The sequence below is a fragment of the Psittacula echo genome, assembly GCF_963264785.1.
Source record: "Psittacula echo genome assembly, chromosome: 6".
Classification (NCBI taxonomy): Eukaryota; Metazoa; Chordata; class Aves; order Psittaciformes; family Psittacidae; genus Psittacula; species Psittacula echo.
In genome coordinates this window covers 21,213,399-21,233,991 of record NC_137743.1, presented here as the reverse complement: position 1 = coordinate 21,233,991, position 20,593 = coordinate 21,213,399, and the positions used below count along the sequence as shown (strand labels likewise).

At 42.3% G+C, this 20,593-nt stretch overlaps 1 protein-coding gene across 5 annotated transcripts in view; it reads right to left on the bottom strand.

The window, feature by feature from the left end:
* Positions 1-20,593, bottom strand: part of MARCHF8 (membrane associated ring-CH-type finger 8) — a 108,169-nt gene that overhangs the window by 82,745 nt on the left and 4,831 nt on the right. For 4 of the 5 annotated variants that reach the window (XR_013957178.1, XM_080620694.1, XM_080620697.1 and 1 more), the window contains exon 2: positions 662-840. Coding sequence is in view for 4 of the 5 variants with exons in the window: in XM_080620694.1 (XP_080476820.1) it covers positions 662-757 (96 nt within the window). In the remaining variant the exon portion in view is untranslated. Of the gene's footprint in view, positions 1-661; positions 841-2,499; positions 2,592-4,418; positions 4,786-20,593 lie in introns of those variants that run through there. The other variant, XM_080620695.1, reaches the window with a different exon arrangement.

Sequence of the window (20,593 nt, the reverse complement as noted above, 5' to 3'; positions counted from 1 at the left end):
ATAGGACAAGGGGTAATGGGTGTAAACTGGAGCATAAGAGGTTCCATGTGAACATCAGGAAAAACTTCTTTACCGTGAGAGTGACAGAGCACTGGAACAGGTTGCCCAGGGGGGTTGTGGAGTCTCCTACGTTGGAGATATTCAAGGCCCGGCTGGACAAGTTCCTGTGTGATGTACTCTAGGTTACCCTGCTCTTGCAGGGGGGTTGGACTAGATGATCTTATGAGGTCCCTTCCACCCCTTGGGATTCTGTGATTCTGTGATAACACAGCTACTAGATGCTGCCAAGAGCAAAGGAAAACAGGATGTATGGCTCCATATAGGGGTTCACACCTCATACTATCTTAGAAAGATAAAATATACCTGTAACAGCTTCTGTGACAACAATACTAGAGCCATCATCCAAAATCCCTGGCTTGAATTCTTATGTAAAATAGAAGGCCCTGGCTTGCACTTTAGAGAACTTATTCAACATCAATTTCAAGAACTTTGCAGACAGCTGCTTTAATATAGCAAACATGAGAATATAGAGAGAATTTGGTAACATTCATCTTCACTCAAGGAGTTTGGGCTTTGGAACAGAAGCAGGTCTGATTTGATCACTCCTGTAATTTTATAGTTAGATAACTCCCTGTGAAAAATCAAGCATATCTGGCAGTACCTGTTCCTCTTTTTCTTTGGTCTTGCTCCTGGAGACTCTGGAAGAGGTAACATCCTGAGCTGGAATGACAGAGATCTGATGCAGTGGCATGTTCATCACACCGCCTTGTTTGGTCCTATCATTTACAGGAAGGAGGCTTGAAGACTGTGCTCATTCAGTGCCATTGTCAGGCCTTGCACCTAAAAATAAAAACAGTGATGTTAAAGTAGCTTGAAATGCAGTTATTTCTAAACCAAAGTTAAGCCATCAATTGGTAAAAGATGCACCTCTTACTTTCTCTCCGGATTCTGAACAGGAGAGTTTGGTGCACTGGCTGAGTGAGGAAAAGATGCAGGAGTTTTAAAGAGCTAGAACTAGACAAGTCAGAGCACTATTTATGCAAATGAATCAATAAATAAATAATCAACCAGTTGTGAAAGTGGTCCAAGAGCAGAGCCAGGGGGCAGGGATCACGCTCAAGTCCGCGTGGACAGGGAGGAGGAGGAGTTGCTGTATGCAGAGCACCTGGAACACACTACCTGGAGGTGCAGAGCAAAGCTCATGACAGTATTTGCCTGAACTGCTAGCCCCACCACACTGGATCAAACTGCCTCAGCCATTATCCTGAATCAGGCTGAATGCTGTAGCTTTGCTCAAAAAGAGTCAGTGGCCTTCATTTGGCCCAAGTCATACATATAAATATGTAACAACTGGCAACAGGAAGATGCATCATGTGAGCTGTTCCTTTCCTAAGGCTATTAGAGAATAATATTATCAAAATCCCCTGCTAGAAATCAGGAATCCACTGGACTACAACACACATACTTTATCCTGCTTTTACTAATACAACAGGGAAGCATTACACATAGGAAAGATAGTGATAGATGTAAATTAGCCAGAATTGACAACACTAATCTGGAAGGCAGCCATAATTAGCCATACCTTTTCTTAGATTAGTGAAGTTACTTTAAATAAAAACCTTTTTGAAACATGTAGGATTGTGGAGCCTTTATTTAGAATGTAACCTGCTACAAATGAGACACAATCAATTGTGTATAAAGAAAGGATAAGAGGGGAATTAAACATAGCAGAGACTATACTAAATAGGACAACTGGATGATGCACTGTTCTTCTGTTTCCATAACATATCAACTTTTCTGTTGGTTGGTTTTGAGTCTGTGAAAGCAGACAACAGTGCCCTATATATTATGTTCCTTAACAATTTGGAAGTATTATAGCCTAGCACTTAGGTGCATACTCTTAACTTTCATCGTATACATTTCTCATTGAATATTTAATTAATTGGAAGTTCTGAAGATAGGACAAGCTTCCTAGGTTTTTAATTCTGCAAGAGATGCTGGTCTGGTTATATTTCCATTAAACTTCACAGTTCTGTAAAATGAAAACAGGATCAAGTCTTTTGACTGCTTTTGATTAAATAGCAAGGAAAAAAATATTGTATATCCAAGGCACTTTATGCAGGAAATGATAGTTCAGTATCATCTCTGCACTGAGGAGAAAAGAGTTATCAAAGCTTGCTGAACAAGTCATGAGCAAAACCAAAAATGCAGGCAATGCCTGCTGCTCCCCAATCACACACTCCATTTGCTGGGCTATGCCACCTGCGCATTAGAGTGCTCAGCCAAATTCAGACGCCTTACTGACACACAGTCAAGATTTATATTACTTCCACAGATACCAAGATGGTGCATCATAGAGCATGCATGCAAGCTTTAGAGGCAGTGTCTCCATAACTTCTAGGCATCACTGATTAAAAAGATAAAACACATCTACATGCATAAACAAGCAACAACAAGGACACTTCCTTACTGGATGACAGAAGGAAACATGGCACTTACCAGCACTATTGAATCTCAGCATAAAGAGAAAACACAGAAACTCTCCAAGTCCTCCACACACCTGTTTAGCTGTATCCTCTACAGGAGCCAAGCTAGAGGAGAATTAAATGTGGGTTGAGATGGGAATATGAAACTGTAATAAAGAAGGCAGGAAGGTAAGGTATCTTCCCAAGAAAACATAAGGAAATGAAATCCAAGGAACTTTAAGCTCCAGTGAAAATACACCAAGTAATATGTTCTGTGCTATTGCCAGTGATAGCTGAGATAAAGTGAAGGAGATGGACCCTGCTCTGTGTCCCCCCTCAAAAAGAGTTCTAGGCTTGCAGCAAGAACATGTTATTACCATAAAGAGAACAAGGAAAAATGTTAGAAAACACAGTTAACTTCCTCTGATTATGGAACTAGATGATCTTTCTACTAGAAAGAGTCTTTCCAACCCTAACTGTTCTATGATTCTATGATTATGACAAACAAGTCAAACCAGTTTTTCTGAAGGTTCTTTGAGGATAGTGTGTGTTAGAATTCTTTGAAAGAGTTCAAGCAGCAGATATAATCAAATTAGATATTCAAAGATTGTGTGAAACAGCCCTCCTCTGTAAAGAAGCCTGGCAGACGCTCTAATAAAGCCTGTCTTTGTTCAAGGGTGTCTTAGAAAAAGCTCTAAACATAACCCAGATGCCACACTGTAGCATCCCCAATCTGGACGGTCCCTAACAACACACACACTCAAAGCCTGTCTGTATCAACTCAACTTGAAGCACGTTAACTCCACAGCACTAATTAAAGGATAAAGTTACATGAATCAACAGACCATCTGCAGTATCAAGTCCAAACAGACAAGAAGGCCAGAAAAGCAATGCCACTCAACACAAAGCAAGTTATGACAAGCTCCACAGAACATTTTCCATGGCTAAATTAAGACCACGTGTTCCCTGATCCAGGGATGAGGAGCTGGGCACCTGCGAAGAGGGATCCAAGCTTCAAGCACATCAAACTGGAGGGATTGCCCAAAAGGCCCCCAAGGAAGAAATGCTAAGGCCAGGGGTCTGCTCCTAGATATTCCCTTCTCTTCGGGATTCCAGTTAGATGCTCAGGTCATCTCTCACATAAAGCGGGAGTTCCTCATCACTACACTACCTCCACCCAACAGCTGAGTACACTCACCCAGGAGGTGTCAGATAAAGGCTCAGCTTGCTTCTCCCTCGTGTGGTATTTGGTTCATAAACCAGAAAAGTCCCATAATCACTAGTGTACAAGCTGTTCTGTTCATGATGGAAGGACTTTCCAGCTCCTTTTGGCCTGGAAAGCTGAAGTAATCCAGTAAGGGCTGGATAAGGAGAGAGGAGGGTACATGGAGGACAAGTCAGGTCCCATAGGCAGGGTGGTCATCTACCTGTGAAGGAGAAGGGTTCCTATTCTCCTCCTACCCTCATGGCTGTTCACAGATCACTTACTGGAGTAGAACACTTAAATAAAACCTCTCTTAGGAGTTTGGGCATTTAGCAAACTATAATAAAAATTATTCCTGTTTTCATAGCTGCACCCTTTAGAGATTTCTTTACTGATGCTGCCACCAGCCAGTAAGTCACAAATACAGCATACTGCTCTTGCACAGGCAGGTTTCCTGCAAACCTTGGTGGGACACGTGGGAATGCCAACACAGAGAACAGCCTGAAGCTCTCCTGTTACCCTCATCTACAGCTACATTGTTTCCTGAAAAATGGATTGCAGGCATACTGCATATTGCAGAGAGCCTTCTGAAACCAATTCCATTACAAAAGACAAAAGAGATCAAAATCCTGGCCTCAGAGCCCATGGAAGATCTTAGCTCAATGGCACTAAGATTTCACCCAACCAGGTAATCCAGTTTTGCTTCCTGCAGGACAGGAAAAACAGTTACTAAAAATGCCAGCAGATACCTGGAACCACATCAGCTGGGTCCTCATCACATTGCCAGAACCATGAAGCTGCAGCAAGAACAGTCAGATTCAGGGGCAATGAGACAAAGAGTCTCTGAAGGTAGCTGAGAAACAAACAAACAAAAAACCAAAACAAAAACCAACCAAACAAAAAAAACCCACGAAGGAAAAGCATGCACATGAGTTGGGTCTTGCACCTGGGGCATTCCCCTGACAGCAACAGAAGCAGAAAATCAGGTTCCCCTGGGTTACCAGCATTAAGTACATGAGGAACGATTACCAACAACAGGTAACTTCCGTATAGCAGAAGTAGGTGAAATGAGCTATTCTGCTGTCCCTCACCTGTCACCCACTGCAGCTTCTTTGCTCATTACACATTCCAAAGTAAAGGCTAAACTGCTCTTTGCCAAAGATTCCCAGCTAGACTGGGGCAAGTAAGCACAAATAATGGCCTTCTGTTTGTGGTTTGGTATCTACTGAATCTAAAAACATGGAGTATGAACTGCAGATTTTATTAGGTCATTTACACTTCAGAAAGTCCACCATATACCTTTACTATATGGCATATGCTGGAGAACTTCAGCAGAAGCTCTGGAGCTGTAATGGCAGTGGCTGCAGATGTTCACAGTCCTTACAAAAAGAAAAGCATCCTAAGAATGTATGTAGGTGTGTACACATGCTTTGCATTATTCACAGGAGATGAAAACCAAAAAAAAATAGCAAATACGTCAGCTGGTTTCCTATTTAAAGTACCACAGGCATTCTGGATTATAAAAGAGTCTGTCTTGATGTGAATGAAAGGTAAACCCTGGAACCTGTGGTAGAAACAAGATGATAGTCACTAATGGAAGGGAACTGGAAGGAATTTCACCTGTGAGTCATTCTGGTCTGCTTCTTACATTTTAATTCCGTTTCCCTAGCCCCCATTAATGACAACAGCTGTATCACATAGGTCAATGATCTGATAATCTGTTGGAGGATGGGTAGTTAAAAATAAAGCAACAGATCACTGCTGTCCAGATAATCCAGACTCTGCAGCACCATGCACTGCCGTCACAATCCTGCCATGGAATAGATGCAGTCTGTGGATTTCAGGGGACCTACCAACTGCAGGCTGGAAATTGCTGCCCTAAGACTTTGTGGATCACTACCTTGAACTCTGGTCTTCTGAAACTTCCTCTCTATGCAGCACAAAATCTCACCAACCCAAACAGGAATGGAAATCCTCTGAAGAAACTTGTGACTGCTGCTAGGTGATATAATAACATCTTCATCAGCTGGCTTACTTTCTCCTGTGAGACCTGAAATAATCTGTTAATGCAGATGTGGAATCTGTTTTGCTGCTGGAGGTCTTGATGCAAAATCTCCAAGCCCCATTAAAAGAATTATTTGTTTTTGTTGTTGTTCTGAAGGTAACAGAAGCCTTCATGCAGCGACCTTAGCAAATTCCTGTGTGCATCTGAACTTTCCTTACCTTATAGCTTATGCCTACTTTCTATACACTACATTTTCTGTATTTGCAAATATTTCCAATCCTATTAGCTTCTGTTGGCTCATTATACCTTATAGCTTATGCCTACTTTCTATACACTACATTTTCTGTATTTGCAAATATTTCCAATCCTATTAGCTTCTGTTGGCTCCAGTTTAAAGCTTTTATTTATTTTAGTTTGAGCTTGTCTGGACTCCTCCCCCACTAATGTAGCTTACATAATCCTTTTCTCGAGATGACAGATGTGTATTTTCAGTAAGAGAATCCTGCATCTGCGTTTCATTTTGTTTTACTGTAGCTTAATCAGTACTTTGTTAACAGCATTATTTAGGAGATGTTATCAAGCCCCATGCTCTTCACATGCATTTGTTAACTTGACAAAGAAATCTAATCAAAGGAGCTTAAGGGAGAGAAACAAACACTTCTTTCCCTGCAGTACCTTTCACATTTCAGGGCTAGTTCAGTGTTAAAAATGAAAAGAACCCTTGTACTGAGACCAGGCAGATATAATTCTGTATTACTGCTATTTACAGCTCTGCCCATATATCTTACAGTGTTTAGTAGCTCAGCTGCAACTTCTCCCTTTATTATCTCAGTTCCTCCTTTCCTCCACCTGCTAGTGTCCTAAAAATAATCAGCTTCAATACTAAAAACCATTTCTCTTCCAATAATAATAAAAAAAAATTAATCATGTTACATAGTTGAAATCAAAAGAAAGGTTTAGAAAGGGACAAGAGGGACAAGATATCCATCTGCATGGTATCCATGTACATTGAGCAGCTTCCAAAGGGAACAGGAATATAAGGCTGTAGACTACACAAAACACATACAGAAATAGAGGTATTTGCCAGCTCTGGCTGACTCCTCTCAAAGTAAGAATATGATTGTTTTTACAAACATAATACAACTAGACAAGCAAGCTGTTAAACTACAGCATCAATAAATAATGGTCCCAGAGGTCTTAGCAACCCTCTCCCCTGATTTCAGTGGAAGCTGAGCAGTAGCTACACCTCTGAGAAATAGATTCCTTGAAATCTGTCCCCTTCAATTCCAATCAGCTGCTAACTGCAGTTATGAACTACCTTGGTAGCACTCAGAAGAAAACAAATGTCACTTTCCTCTGTTCCAGTAACAAAATGTACAGTCATTACAGTCCCTTGAGCCAAAAGAAATTACTTTTGTCTGTTTATGCTGCTAATAGCAACTTACCTGCATCAGAGGCATCAGTGAACATTCCTGACGTCCTGTGAAAAGAACAAACTGCCAGATGCTCTACACACACGGGCAGTAAACTCCAGCTACAGAGGCAAAACTTCTTTAACTACATCAACGGTCAGCTAGATAATACACAATTTTAAGTACTCCTCCTGTATCTTTCTTGATGAAACTCTCCATAACATCAGCAGTAATCCCTGGGACAGTCTCTAACTATAACAAACAAAAAGAAACAGAGGTAAAGCAGAAGCTTTACTTACTACACTGGGAAGCCTTAACTGGGGGGGTCTGGGAGAGGTCAATGGCCAGGACTGCCATTTTCACAACCAGCAAGCTGCTCTACCTGCTCCACCAGATTTCCAAATCCATTTGCATAAGGGGGTGCTGCTTGTTCTTTTGCCTAGATAATCACCATTTCACCTCACCCCTTCACATTAAACACATCTTCCTGCCCTGAGGTGCTTTCAAACAGCAGATCTAGCACATGAATCACACCGCAAGCTGTGACTCTTTACAGCTTTGCTGCAAGCAGTATGCAATATCTCAGCATGTACAGAGACTTGTCTCGTTATCACCCTTAGCCATGATCCTATCAACTCCCACAATGAGACTGGTTTCCTGAGAAATTAATGCCCCCCTCCAGAAGAGGCATTCTTCCCTATGGTTTGGCACTGAAGCCACGTTGCAGAGCAAAAATTAGGCTGTCTTAATCACATGGCTGAAATGAAATTTTTCTTAAAGATATGGATGATGACTTGCTTCTTCACAGGAATTGCCACCGTACCATGCTTAGCTGCTACAGTTTTGGAAAAAACCCTGTTTTTCCTTTCTCATTACATGTCCAAAAGCATTGCACAACAGTAACCTACATGGATTCCATTAGTGTGCACACTGGTCAATACATGTTTTCCTTACCCACAGAATTGGTTAGAGTGCAGTTTCATACAATTTGAAATTGTATAGGAGGTTTCATACAATTTGAAATTCTTAAATTAAAGGAAAAAAAAAAAAAAAAGGTCAGATTACTGTAAACATAAGTTTGGGAATGGCCCACCAAGGTTGCTGCAGTCAATCCCCTGCAACTGGGTACAAAAAACACTCCCCCCTCCCAATTAATGGTCAAAAGCCAAAACCCACTAAACATGAAATGCCAAGGGAAGTCAGCAAGTGACATCAAGGACAAGGGAACACCCCAGACACGCAGAATAGTAGTCAATCTATTGAGAAAAATGCCTGCACAATCATTATAACTTGGCAAAACACTCCATATGATGATCAATGGTTTTTAAAAGAAAATGCTAATGAAGGTTATAATCAAATGGGAAGAGAGACATACTAATACAGTGAGAGAAATCTACACCAACATATATCTGCAGGCAAATTTCTAGTCTAGTACACAAGTCCACAGTATAATGTAACACCTATGAATAATTAATGATCACTTCCCATTCTCTACTGTAATCTCTTTGGAGTTCACGAAACTCTAAGCCAGTTCTGAAGTGCAGCAAAAAATTGCTCTGTACTTTTGTCTTAAAAATTAATGAATACTATTAAAAACATATGCATAAATTTATATTGAAGACAATGAAACCATGGGTTTCTCAAACAGAGTAAACATTTACAATGCAAGATAGTGATGAAACAAAACAATCTCGTCATTGTTCAGGGAAGACATTGTTCACATTCTGTATTGTTCACAGATAACAATGATGCATTTTTAGGAAATTCTTGTGCTGCATCACTTATTTTCCATTACATCAGATGCTAACAGTTATAAAAGCTATTTATGAACGACAGATGCCTAGGCAACATTATTCACTATTGTTTAACTGCTGCCAGGCAAAATATTCCTCTTAAGCCAGAATAAAACCAGTATACTATTAACCAAATGATTCTGTGTTTTGAAGTATGAAATCATTCCTTCTTTGTCTCTGGTTGAATAAGAAATTTCCAAAGTGGTGCACATAAAAATGTATTTCTTTCGAACGATTTATGAGTGAAATGCCAGGTAACTCTTTATTTACAGGTTTAAATTACAATATATCTTTGCCCTGGAAGTCTTACTAAAAATCTAGATTTCTGGATCATTATGAAAAACATTTAAACTCTGAGGAAACAGCTATAAACCACATTCTTTAGGACCTACATGATGCAACTGGAGAGGCCAAACCCACTGTCTTCAAAAGTTTATGTGCAGAGCAAAAAGGGCAACGTACTAAGCAACCTGTAACTTTTTCTTCCACAAACTTGTATGACATCAATAAGTTATGTTGTCTCTAAATTGGACATGCATCAATTTGATAGATGGACCACTTGGTGGATAAAGAACTGGCTGGATGGCTGCACGCAAAGAGTTGTGGTCAGTGGCTCAATGTCCGACTGGAGACTGGTAACAAGTGGTGTCCCTCAGGGATCAGTGTTGGGACCGGTCTTGTTCAACATCTTTGTTGATGACATGGACAGTGGGATTGAGTGCGCCCTCAGCAAGTTTGCCGATGACACCAAGCTGTGTGGTTCGGTTGATATGCCGGAGGGAAGGGATGTCATCCAGAGGGACCTTGACACACTTGTGAGGTGGGCTGATGCCAACCTGATGAAGTTTAACCATGCCAAGTGCAAGGTCCTACACCTGGGTCAGAACAATCCCAGGCACAGCTACAGGTTGGGCAGAGAAGAGATTCAGAGCAGCCCTGCAGAGAAGGACTTGGGGGTGTTGGTCAATGAGAAAATGAACATGAGCCGGCTTCAGTGTGTGCTCGCAGCCCAGAAAGCCAATTGTATCCTGGGCTGCGTCAAGAGGAGCGTGACCAGCAGGTCGAAGGAGGTGATCCTGCCCCTCTACTCTGCTCTCGTGAGACCTCGCTTGCAGTATTGTGTGCAGTTCTGGTGTCCTCAACACAAAAAGGACATGGAACTGTTGGAACAAGTGCAGAGGAGGGCCACGAGGACGATCAGGGGACTGGAGCACCTCCCATATGGAGACAGGCTGAGAAAGTTGGGGCTGTTCAGCCTGGAGAAGAGAAGGCTGCGTGGAGATCTCATAGCAGCCTTCCAGTATCTGAAGGGGGCTTATAAGGATGCTGGGGAGGGACTCTTCATTAAGGACTGTAGTGACAGGACAACGGGTAATGGGTTAAAACTTCAAAAAAAAAGGGTGGTGAGGCACTGGAATGGGTTGCCCAGGGACGTTGTGAATGCTCCATCCCTGGCAGTGCTCAAGACCAGGTTGGACAGAGCCTTGGGTGGCATGGTTTAGTGTGAGGTGTCCCTGCCCATAGCAGGGTGGTTGGAATTAGATGATCTTAAGGTCCTTTCCAACCCTAACTATTCTATGATTCTATGATTCTATGTTTCAACCATAATTTCTCACATTTTAAAGCAACCTGAACTTCTGATGCAAAACTAGCTACCCTGAAGTTTTAAATTTTAAATACATTTTAAATACAGGAGAATATCATGAGTCACTACAGTATAACAGATTCCAGCAAGAGTTTTTTATTCGGAAGTATATTCTGGCATAGCATGTCTGCTTTACGGTGTCAGGGTTTTTTTGTTTCCACCTTTTTCCATGCTGATACCTTCTCTATACATTTTCCAGTGTTCAAGAACTCCCTCTCCAGAGGGCAACATGGGAAGGACAAGTACTGTGAGCTGCCCAAGAACTTGTGCTCCAGGCACTCGGGGAGTCCATAGCCCCATAGACAGAAACACCCATCTTTATTTCAAGTATCACCAATACAGTGGTGTACTTGCTGGCTGTGGTTCAGCACAGCAAATCATTTAAGTTCTTCAGTACATTCACTTCTGTGCAATGGAAAGCTAACTACTTCCACTTCCCCTTTCCAGGCTGCTTCAGTTGCACAGACAGCTTCTGGGGCAGTGGTATTCTTTCTCACCATGGCAATGTTGAGTACATGCTACAACCATGAGCAGACTGAAGTGCTACAGTAAGACAAGGAATAAAGCAGCACACATCTGAGTCACTCCTTCAGTTTCACACCTGCATCCTCACCAAAAATTGCCAGATCTGGATCTGAGACAGTTGCTAGCCAGACAAACTTGGTATTTCTCATAAATTTTAACATGAAAATTATGCTATGAAGAGCTTAAGAACCTCTGTGTCACAGCATTACCATTAAAAAAAAGTAAAACAGTATAAAGCCTACAGACAGAGTCCAAGTCTGTGAAAGAATTTGTTCTCCTCCAGTGCCAGAACAAGGTGGACTCTTCCAGCTGCATTCTTATCACAGGATATGTTGCACGGTTAAAAAGGCTGCATGTGCTGCTCTTATCGCAAGAGTCCCTGCTGTAGTTTAGAGGGCAGGCAAGCAATTTCAGAGTGCTGACAAACAGCCCAGCTTCCCTCATCCTGGCTCCCCACGCCAGTGCTGACACCAACATGCACTGGCAGCAGAGAAGCATCAGCATAAACAGTTTCCTATCATGAGGGTGTTACTTCACGCAACTGTGCTGGCACACGCATGTTGGCTCTGCCTGTCCTGCCCCCACAACAGTGCTCTGTGCCACCCAAAAAGAACGGCCTGACATACTGAACCCCACAGACAAGACATTCCTTACCATGGTCTATAAAGAGCCATTCATCCCCACTGTACCTAAAATAGCCACTGGATGCAATCACGAGATGAATAAATGACTGTGGATTCTTTTAAATCACTGCCTTCTTACACACACAAGAAACCAGTGTCCAGCAGTTACATCCTCACTGTTGTCCTCGTTCTCAGTTCAGTAACCAAATGTTCACCCTTTCTGTCCCATCTGTTATTAGTCCCTTCATTTCTACAAGTATTTAGAAGTTTAGAGATTTTATGAGAAGCTTAGAGAAACAGCACAAAACTCCACCAATCCATTCCTATGCACCTGCATACAATCCTATTAAACCAAATCCATCACAGCTTTCTATCACCAGAACTATAGCAGCATTTCTAAAGTCTGCCTGTCATCCACTAGGTGTTCATTGCCAGTCAACCACAGCCAGCTGCATGAGGCTGCCAAGACAGAGTGAAGTATCCAGGTACAGAGAAATCGTGCCTATTCATGAGAAACCCCAAGAATTGCACAGGTCTGTTTCTTGCAGATCAGAGGCGGCTGATTTGCAGTGCTCTGTTGCCCTACTCTTAAATGACTTCCAGCTTTTCCTCCAGCAGATGCTTCAAGCGCCTAGGAAGGGTGGGGAAACACTGTTAGAGAAACACATACTGTCAAATGGTTTAAAAGGAACCTGCTGGTAGCTGGGGCAATACAGTAGAATGGATTCCAGGATACTGTTGTATATCCAAAAGGCAGGTAAAAGAAGTTGATACGAAAAGTTGTCCAGACAGGGAAAGGTTTAAAATAAAATTCAGGATCATGGCCACAATCGATACCAATTGATGTGTCACATTTTTCAACCCAATCACATCTAGAAGTGGCGTTTCTGTCTTCTCCCCTAACAGATGCTCTTTGCTTTACACTAGTTTAGACAGGAGCCAGAGAGATGAGCAAAGTGTGCTAAATATGGCCCATGCATTCTCATACACAGGAGCACTATTGTAAAATTTGAAGCATGAAGACAAAATCTGTAAGGTACAGCAGTTTCTACCAAGCATCTGCTGAAATTCAAGGCAAGAAGAAAAACTTTTTTTTAAATTATTTTAACATTAAAATCTCATCAGTCTTGGAGGAAAATGTACTGCTGGAAAGAGAGAAGCAGTGAACCTCCTGAGGTCACACCAGAATTTTGCATCAACTGCATTCAGAGCTGCAGTGGGATAAACCCATCCAACCTCATGCTACTCTCCTCCATAATGGACAGGACTCATACCTGCTCACCATGTGGTTTCCTTCTCAAAGTAGTTAGAATTCTCTAAGGCTCTTCCAAAGAGTAGATAAAAAATTACTACAGACAAATAATCTGAATGTCTGCTGAATTAAGCTAGTAGAAAGATAAGAACATATTTCCTTATTAGCCATTTTGAAATTACAAATGCAAGATTTTTTGTTTTAATTAAAAAAAACCCCAAACAAACAAACCACAAACTACTCCCTATTCCAAATGCAACAGATGTTAGAAAATCAAGACAAAATCTCCTCAGTTTTCTACTCACTTAAAAGAGTTGGCATGTTCCACTCCAGAGACAGTCCCATCTTTGGTACAGGCTTCCATACATGGGCTGTACAACAGCATCAAGATGGTCATAGAGTATTTAAAGACAAAGGATATGAATTCTGCTGTTTTTTAAACGACAGGAATCCACAAGTGACCAAAACACTGCTGCTTTCTCCTTGGAGCACCCAATCATTCCCTTCAGTCTCTGGTTACTAGAGGAAGCAGCACTCTGCTTAGAACAGGCATGGTCCCCTCTGTGTCACAAGTGATCTCATGCCTGACACAGCCCTTCTCCATTAAGCTGTGCTGTCTCTGAATGAGGCATAAGGCCCTGGTCCTGGAAGAAGTTACAATTGTTTTACAGGGACATGTGCTACTCAGTGAATGGTATTATCTGGCAATGGCAAAAGTTCCCATTACCATACTCTGCCAAGGAAGTAATTTGGTACAACCTCGCATCATCAATATTTCCTGCAGTGTTAACACAAGTTTTACAACTCAGCAAGGTAAGGCCAGCTGATCTTCTACTGACCCATTATAAAGGACAGCAGCCATCTAACTTAGAAATTAAATCAACAAGAGGCTAAAAAGTATTCACATCCAAATCTTGGGAAATGTTAAGTATCACAGCTGAAAAGGCTCCCTCTTCCTTGTGCTGCTTCTGCAAAGCCAAGCAGCTGTCTTACGTGCTCAACCAATGGTAACTAACAGCTTCAAGCATGAAACAACAACAAAACACATCCAAATGTCCATTTGTGTGCTCATGGATTGGGTTTTTTCAGTTGGTATATTTTTTAAAGAAAAAAAAAATCTCTAGGAAGAAGGTGCCCACCAAGGAAGACATCTTCTCTGCCTGAAAAAAAAGACACTGCTGGCAAAACTCTACTCAATGGCATTTAGCTGTGGCAAAGACTCAGCATGAATCCAGTGCAAAGGCAGTACCAGCATCCTTACAGCAACTGTTCTCACTACGAAATTCCCTTCACAAACAGTGATTCTGCTCAGACTTTCCAGACTGGCAAAACAGAGATATCATCACTTCAGTCTTATCTTGTCCTGTCTGCAGGTTACATATTCCAATATTTCTCTAATTAGAGATCAACTGTGGAATTCTAAGGTGGATTATTTTCAGCAATTGTCTGACGAGCTGGAGCCACGCACAGTTGTAAATTAGTCATTGCTTTTTCTAAGACTGTATTTTACACATCAACTTCCACTGCAATATTTAGTATCTCTTCAAAAGCCATAATGTATCAGTCACCTTTGCAGGGAAGACTGGAAAAAGGAAGCAGCTATCATACAGCCAAGCAGAAACTTCTTAAGACCTTCAGGTTCCTCACTCAAAGCCTAGAAAAAATGGCAAAGGAAGATGCAAAGGTCTGGAAAGGCACAGGTGCCTTCACACACAGTGGTGAAGACACAAGCTCGAGTAACCCATCTCTCTGATAGCTGTACTGTTGGAGTGGCATCTTTTATAGAAGGCTCAGAAAGACTGTACTGTGCCATTTTATTACTTGCCAGGTTAAAGCATGACTTAGCCTGCCAGTGATTTTCTTCCTTCTTTTTTTTGGCACATTCCAAAAAGGGAAGAAGAAAAGGCCCACGAAGAGAGGCTCAGCTCAGAAACTTGCCAACTCTCCCGGACTCACAGGGGTTGCTGGAGATGAAGGATAAACAGCACCTCAGGAAAACAGGTCTGTGCTGCAGTATGTCCATGTTACTGGCCTCAGTGGGATGAGCCATGTACAGTCCAGCTACTTTCCACTCCCATTCCCTGCTGACAAGAATTACTTTCATACTGGAAACCAAACAGTTTCATTGTCATCTTAAATTCCCTGTTACTCGCTCATATGTATCTTATATGCATTAGCTAGATCACATCAACCACGAAGACCTGTCCACGAGCTACAGGGGACTCAGCTCAAAGGAGGCCAGTCAGAGACTGTATTATCAGCTGTATGAGTTTCTCCTCCCTTATTCACAGAAGCAGCAATGCAAATCGTGTCTCAAGGGATGAGTACATGCTTTGTGGGGTCATATGGAAAGGGATATAATACCAAAGCACCAAGTTGCAACTGGCAAAAATACCTTCCCTAAGCAGAGCATCCACCCTGCAGCAGAACCATCCCTGCAGCTCTCTCCCACAACCCCTTCACCACGCACAGCCAGGCTAAGCCGAACCAACATAGGTCTTACAAACTGTAGAGCCTAAATAAAGCAGCTATAGAGGACCTGGAAAGGCAGCTGACAAGCAGCCAAACAGCAGCTTAACCAGCAGGATGCCTGCAGGGCATCACAGCCCTACCAACCCTGTGCAAAGCACCTGTAGCACTGCACAGTGAGAACATACTAACTGAAAAACTTCTCAGTAGGCATTCAAAGATGGATAAGACAGACTGAATACGTGTCCTAGCTGACAACTAAAGCTCAAGTACACAGAGAGAGCAAACAACCGTAACAAATGTCTAACAGACACAATGGAAGATCACAGCCAAGAATAAAATGCACGATGTATCCAATTCCCTTTCTATGTAAGGAACTGATCCTGACTCCACTTCCTTGCTCTCAGGCAGCTGGACCACACAATGCTATACTTGCTTCTTGCCAGGGTATCACTAACAAAGGAAAGTGAGTGAGAAATCTTATCTTAAATCAAATATGTTCAACAGTAACTGAGCTGGGATCCTTGCCTTGTGGTTGGAGAAGCTGATATCAACACCTCTACAGGGTAAAACTCTAGGCCTGGTGTAGCTAGAAGTGCCGCATGGTTCCAAAACACCAAATGCTGACCACAGGAGACTGATCCTGGGATGATGAAAACCGCAAAGAGACTACAAAGCATACACCAGACTTACCCTTCTGCATTTGGAATGTAGGGAGATGCTTCCACACTCCATTACATGCACTTCAGATGCAGCCTTACTGAGCAGGAGTAAAAAGCAAGGAGGACTCAGTCAACCCTGGTGCAAGGCACAGGGCTCTGGCAGGGCCATCTCCTGGTGCTCTGAATGCACAGTTTTGAAGCTGCAATTCTAATCTATCACTTGCACATTGCCTTGCTAGAAGCAAAGCCACACATTTCATTTAAGAAAGTAATCAGATGGATCAAGAAAGGTCAAAGAGGAATAATTTTGAACCTCTTGCTATTTGAAAAATACAGCAGAGTTGTGAACCCCATCTTCTGGGTAATTTGCTTGGAAAACATTACAGTGCAGTTCTATGCTCCCAGGAGGGCACATAAAAAGAATCTCATGCCTAAAAGGCCTTGGGAGCTGCAGAGCTCCACAGGTGTACCAGAGCAGGACTCTCACACCTGCCAAAGCATGCAGCAACTTGTACAGAACAACACAGAGACCTTTCAAGCCTTACAATTTTTTATGATGAAAGCAGCCTGGTGAATATTCCTGTAACATCTGAAAGACTTAACTCCAGTGGTCTCAGTCAGAAGTTTTCCTCCCCTGACAGGTCTGACCAGTAAAGGGTACAAAATAGCTGAACATTGCTGTCATGAGAATCACAGAAACAAAATACATCTCATGCAAAGGAACTGCTAAAGCACAATATATAATTTTCACACCCAAAACAACAAGATATTTCAAGACTACATTGTTAACACGCTGCATAAGAACACTGATACATTTAGAAGGCTGAAATTTGATCACATTTTCACTGGCTTCTGCTTTGTTATGCCAAGAGACAAAATCCCCTTCCGTCTTTTAATCAAACATGCTACTTTTTCTTTTTGAACTCCCCAGATCAAGCCAACAGGATAAGGCTCTTGTAATTTTACTTTCTTTCCTCTCTTCACCCTCCCTTATGTTACCAAACATTAATTCTGGGAAGAGTCTGCTGTGCCATGTCAGCTCTAGTTTAGTAACAATGCTTAACCTTTTCCCCTAGGCTCCTAGAGGCCTTGCAATAGAAGAAAGCCATCCCACGGGCACAAGGATTAGCAGCGCAATCTGATTCCCTGCAGTTTGGTATCCTGTGGTTGCAAGCTTCATAAGGGCCATTCCCCCATGTGAACTATCTTGTGTATGAAAGTGTTATCTCCATGCACTTCGCTGCAGGGTGGGGCTGCAACCCTAGGTAGTGACATTGCAATTTACATTACCTTCTTCCTGCAACACTTGAAGCTCCACTAAATATTTGACATTTAGCCAACAAGTTACATGCAGTGTCACTGCATAAGCCCACTTCCCCCTGGAAAGCAAGCTAAAAATATGTAATTTTTTAAAAAATCCAAGAACCTTACAAAAAACATTATACAGATGACAACTGAGTTGCAGGAAACAAACGTACACACTGGTGAAGTATCTTAAACATACACACTGGTGAACTATCTTAAGTAGAGGCCAGAAGCAGGAAAGATTCAAATTTCCTGACTCTCACAACAAACCTTCAGCTGCAAGTGAACTTCCTCTTCTTTTTAGAGCTAAGTAGGTTGGTTTGGTTTTGTTTTTTTCCTCGTTGCAACAGGACAGCATTTTGTTCAGTATGCGTTTATGCTGTTCGGTAGAAGAAAGCGCTCTCATCTAGAGATCATGTGCAATGTCAAAGGGCAGCAACTCCTCTGCAAGTCTTCAGTCTGCTTGGTTTTAATATATTCTATACATGCACTTATACACACATTTTATAGCAGCAGCTTCGGTGCAAACGATTGGTCACAGATTGTGCTAGAGAAAAAACACTGACAACAACTATCCTTTCCAGGCCTGGTGCTTCCAGTTCAGATTTGGCAGGCAAGAGGTAGATGAAAATGACCCTGAAAGCTGTGAATACAATAATTACATTTAAACAGACAACATTTGGATGCAGAACTACAAGGGAAACTCATTTCATTTACCTGAAAGGAAGGAAAAAACAAAGCCTCCTGTTAACTTCAGAAAAAGCCAGACTGCTCCCATGTGTATTTTCCTCTTTGTCATCACCTACAGTAAACTATTACCTAGTGCTCTTCATGTTGCTCTGCTAGGTCAGACTTCACCAGGCTTATCAAGAACAGAAAGGCCACTACCAAGTTTCACTTTCTATTATTATTGGGCTGTTAAGTGCAAGTTCCTTAGGAGTGGTCTGCTGAACAAGGCCATGGGAAATAGGCAAAAAGAAGACAAACCCCTACTCAGACAGGGCAAGAGGAGACATTTGCAAGAATTTCTTGCTACAATGTGGCCCATGTTATGAAAGCATGGCGGAGCTCTGTATTGCATCACTCTCCGTATTTCAATCCAACAATCTTCTCGTAAATATACGTATACACAGAGAAAAACACAGAAGCCACAGAATCACAGAATGGTTTGGGTTGGAAGGGACCCTCAAGATCATCTGGTTACAAAAACACACACACGCACACCCTTCTTCCCCCTCCACAGGCAGGGACACCTTCCACTAGACCAGGTTGCTCCAAGCCCATGCAACTTGGCCTTGAACACTGCCAGGGATGAGGCAGCCACAGCTTCTCTGGACAACCTGTTCCAGTGCCTCACCACCCTCACAGGGAAGACTTTTTTCCCTGTAAATGTGCTTTTATCCTTTAAATATGCCACATTTTTCCATTAGCCTTTCTCTTCTGATACGTTCGTAGTTACAAGAGATTATAACAAGGATTGACCTAGTAGTGAATCACCCTCAACAGCACACTGTGCTTTTACAACTAGAAATAGAGGGATCAGAGAGATTAATCCTCTGTCCTGGATGATGGAAGGAGCCAGTGACAGCAAAAGGAAATATAAATAGGCAGGGAATGCTCTTTGTCTTGTTACAGCCCCCTCTGGTTTCAGAGGAGGATCTTCCACCACGAGATGCCTTAAGAGGTCATTATGAATGAAATGAAAAAAAGCATACCTTTTATAAGCCCTGCAGGAACTAGGAGAGGAGGAACACCCACTAATAATCTCTGTGACATCACCTTTCCTCTTGCAGGAAGGTAAAGGGCAGGTTCAGCCCCACTGCCAAGAGAAGCACTTACAGTAGCAAGATTTGACTGAATACTTCCCAGGTGTTTTATTGGTGCTATAGGGCAGGTTGTGTGTAGCAATTCTGTTGCTTCCTATTCAGTCAATCCTACTCAAATGATCCTCTACAAAGCAAAATCTCCCAAAAGACACGTCTAGAAGTCAGTAACCTTCAGTGCTAGGAGTCATGACAATTTGTGGACCCCAGCTGCTGTCCCCAAGCAAATTCTGGTGTAACAAGAAAGCGGAACTTAAAACCCAACTCTGGCAACAAGAACAAAAGCACATTTCTCCCCCTCTCCTCCCTCTTCAAGCTGCAGCAATGTCACACAGTTATTAGCAGTAAGTAAGTCTGAGTGATAAATTATTCTGGTCATTAGAAACAGCAGATCAGACCAGGCGAAGCCTATCTGTTTATGAAGAAGTGGGGTTTTGTTTGGTTGGGTTTTGCTTGGGGTTTGCTTTGGGTTTTTTATCTGCAGGTACTCTCCCTTGCAGGCTCAGTACACACAATAAAGAAGAACTGGAAGGCTTCTTAAAAACAAAGTATAGAAGTATATTTGAGAGGAAGGCAGGCACCAAGGATTTATATGCTTTTTAAAAAATCAGCAACTTAGAGTGAAACCTTGCTTTTTTTATTTTTTAACTTCTTTTTTAGTTTGTTAGGCTAGATCCTTCTATCTTTGTTTCTTTCCCCTCTGCCTTATCCAACTGACCCTTTGATTCAAAGATAAATGATTCTCATCCTGTGTACAGGACATGACAGAAGTCAAGCTAACTGCTCTAGGAAGAACAGCCAAGAGTATTTTTATTCCCTGTAATGAACCTCTAATGCTTGATGGTGTGTAAACACATGATCTTATTGAAGCCATGGCCAAATCATGGGACAAACTCACCCTCAGTGGTTTTCATTTACGTGTTAAAGGGTGATCTAAATCCAATGCCTGCTTTCCCAAGGACAGACTCACCTGCAGAATACATGGTGACACATATTCTGCCCTCCTTTTGCAGAACACACAGAAACTTTAAGGGGCAGGTATCAAGGCATACCTATCTTATACATCGGATATACCTACCCCATAATAGACAATACCTATATTCCATCAATTTGATGGGTGGACCACTTGGTGGATAAAGAACTGGCTGGATGGCTGCACGCAAAGAGTTGTGGTCAATGGCTCAGTGTCTGGCTGGACACCAGCAAGGAGTGATGTCCCTCAGGGATTGGTGTTGGGACCGGTCTTGTTCAACATCTTTGTTGGTGACATGGACAGTGGGATTGAGTGCGCCCTCAGCAAGTTTGCCGATGACACCAAGCTGTGTGGTTCGGTTGATATGCTGGAGGGAAGGGATGCCATCCAGAGGGACCTCGACACGCTTGTGAGGTGGGCTGATGCCAACCTGATGA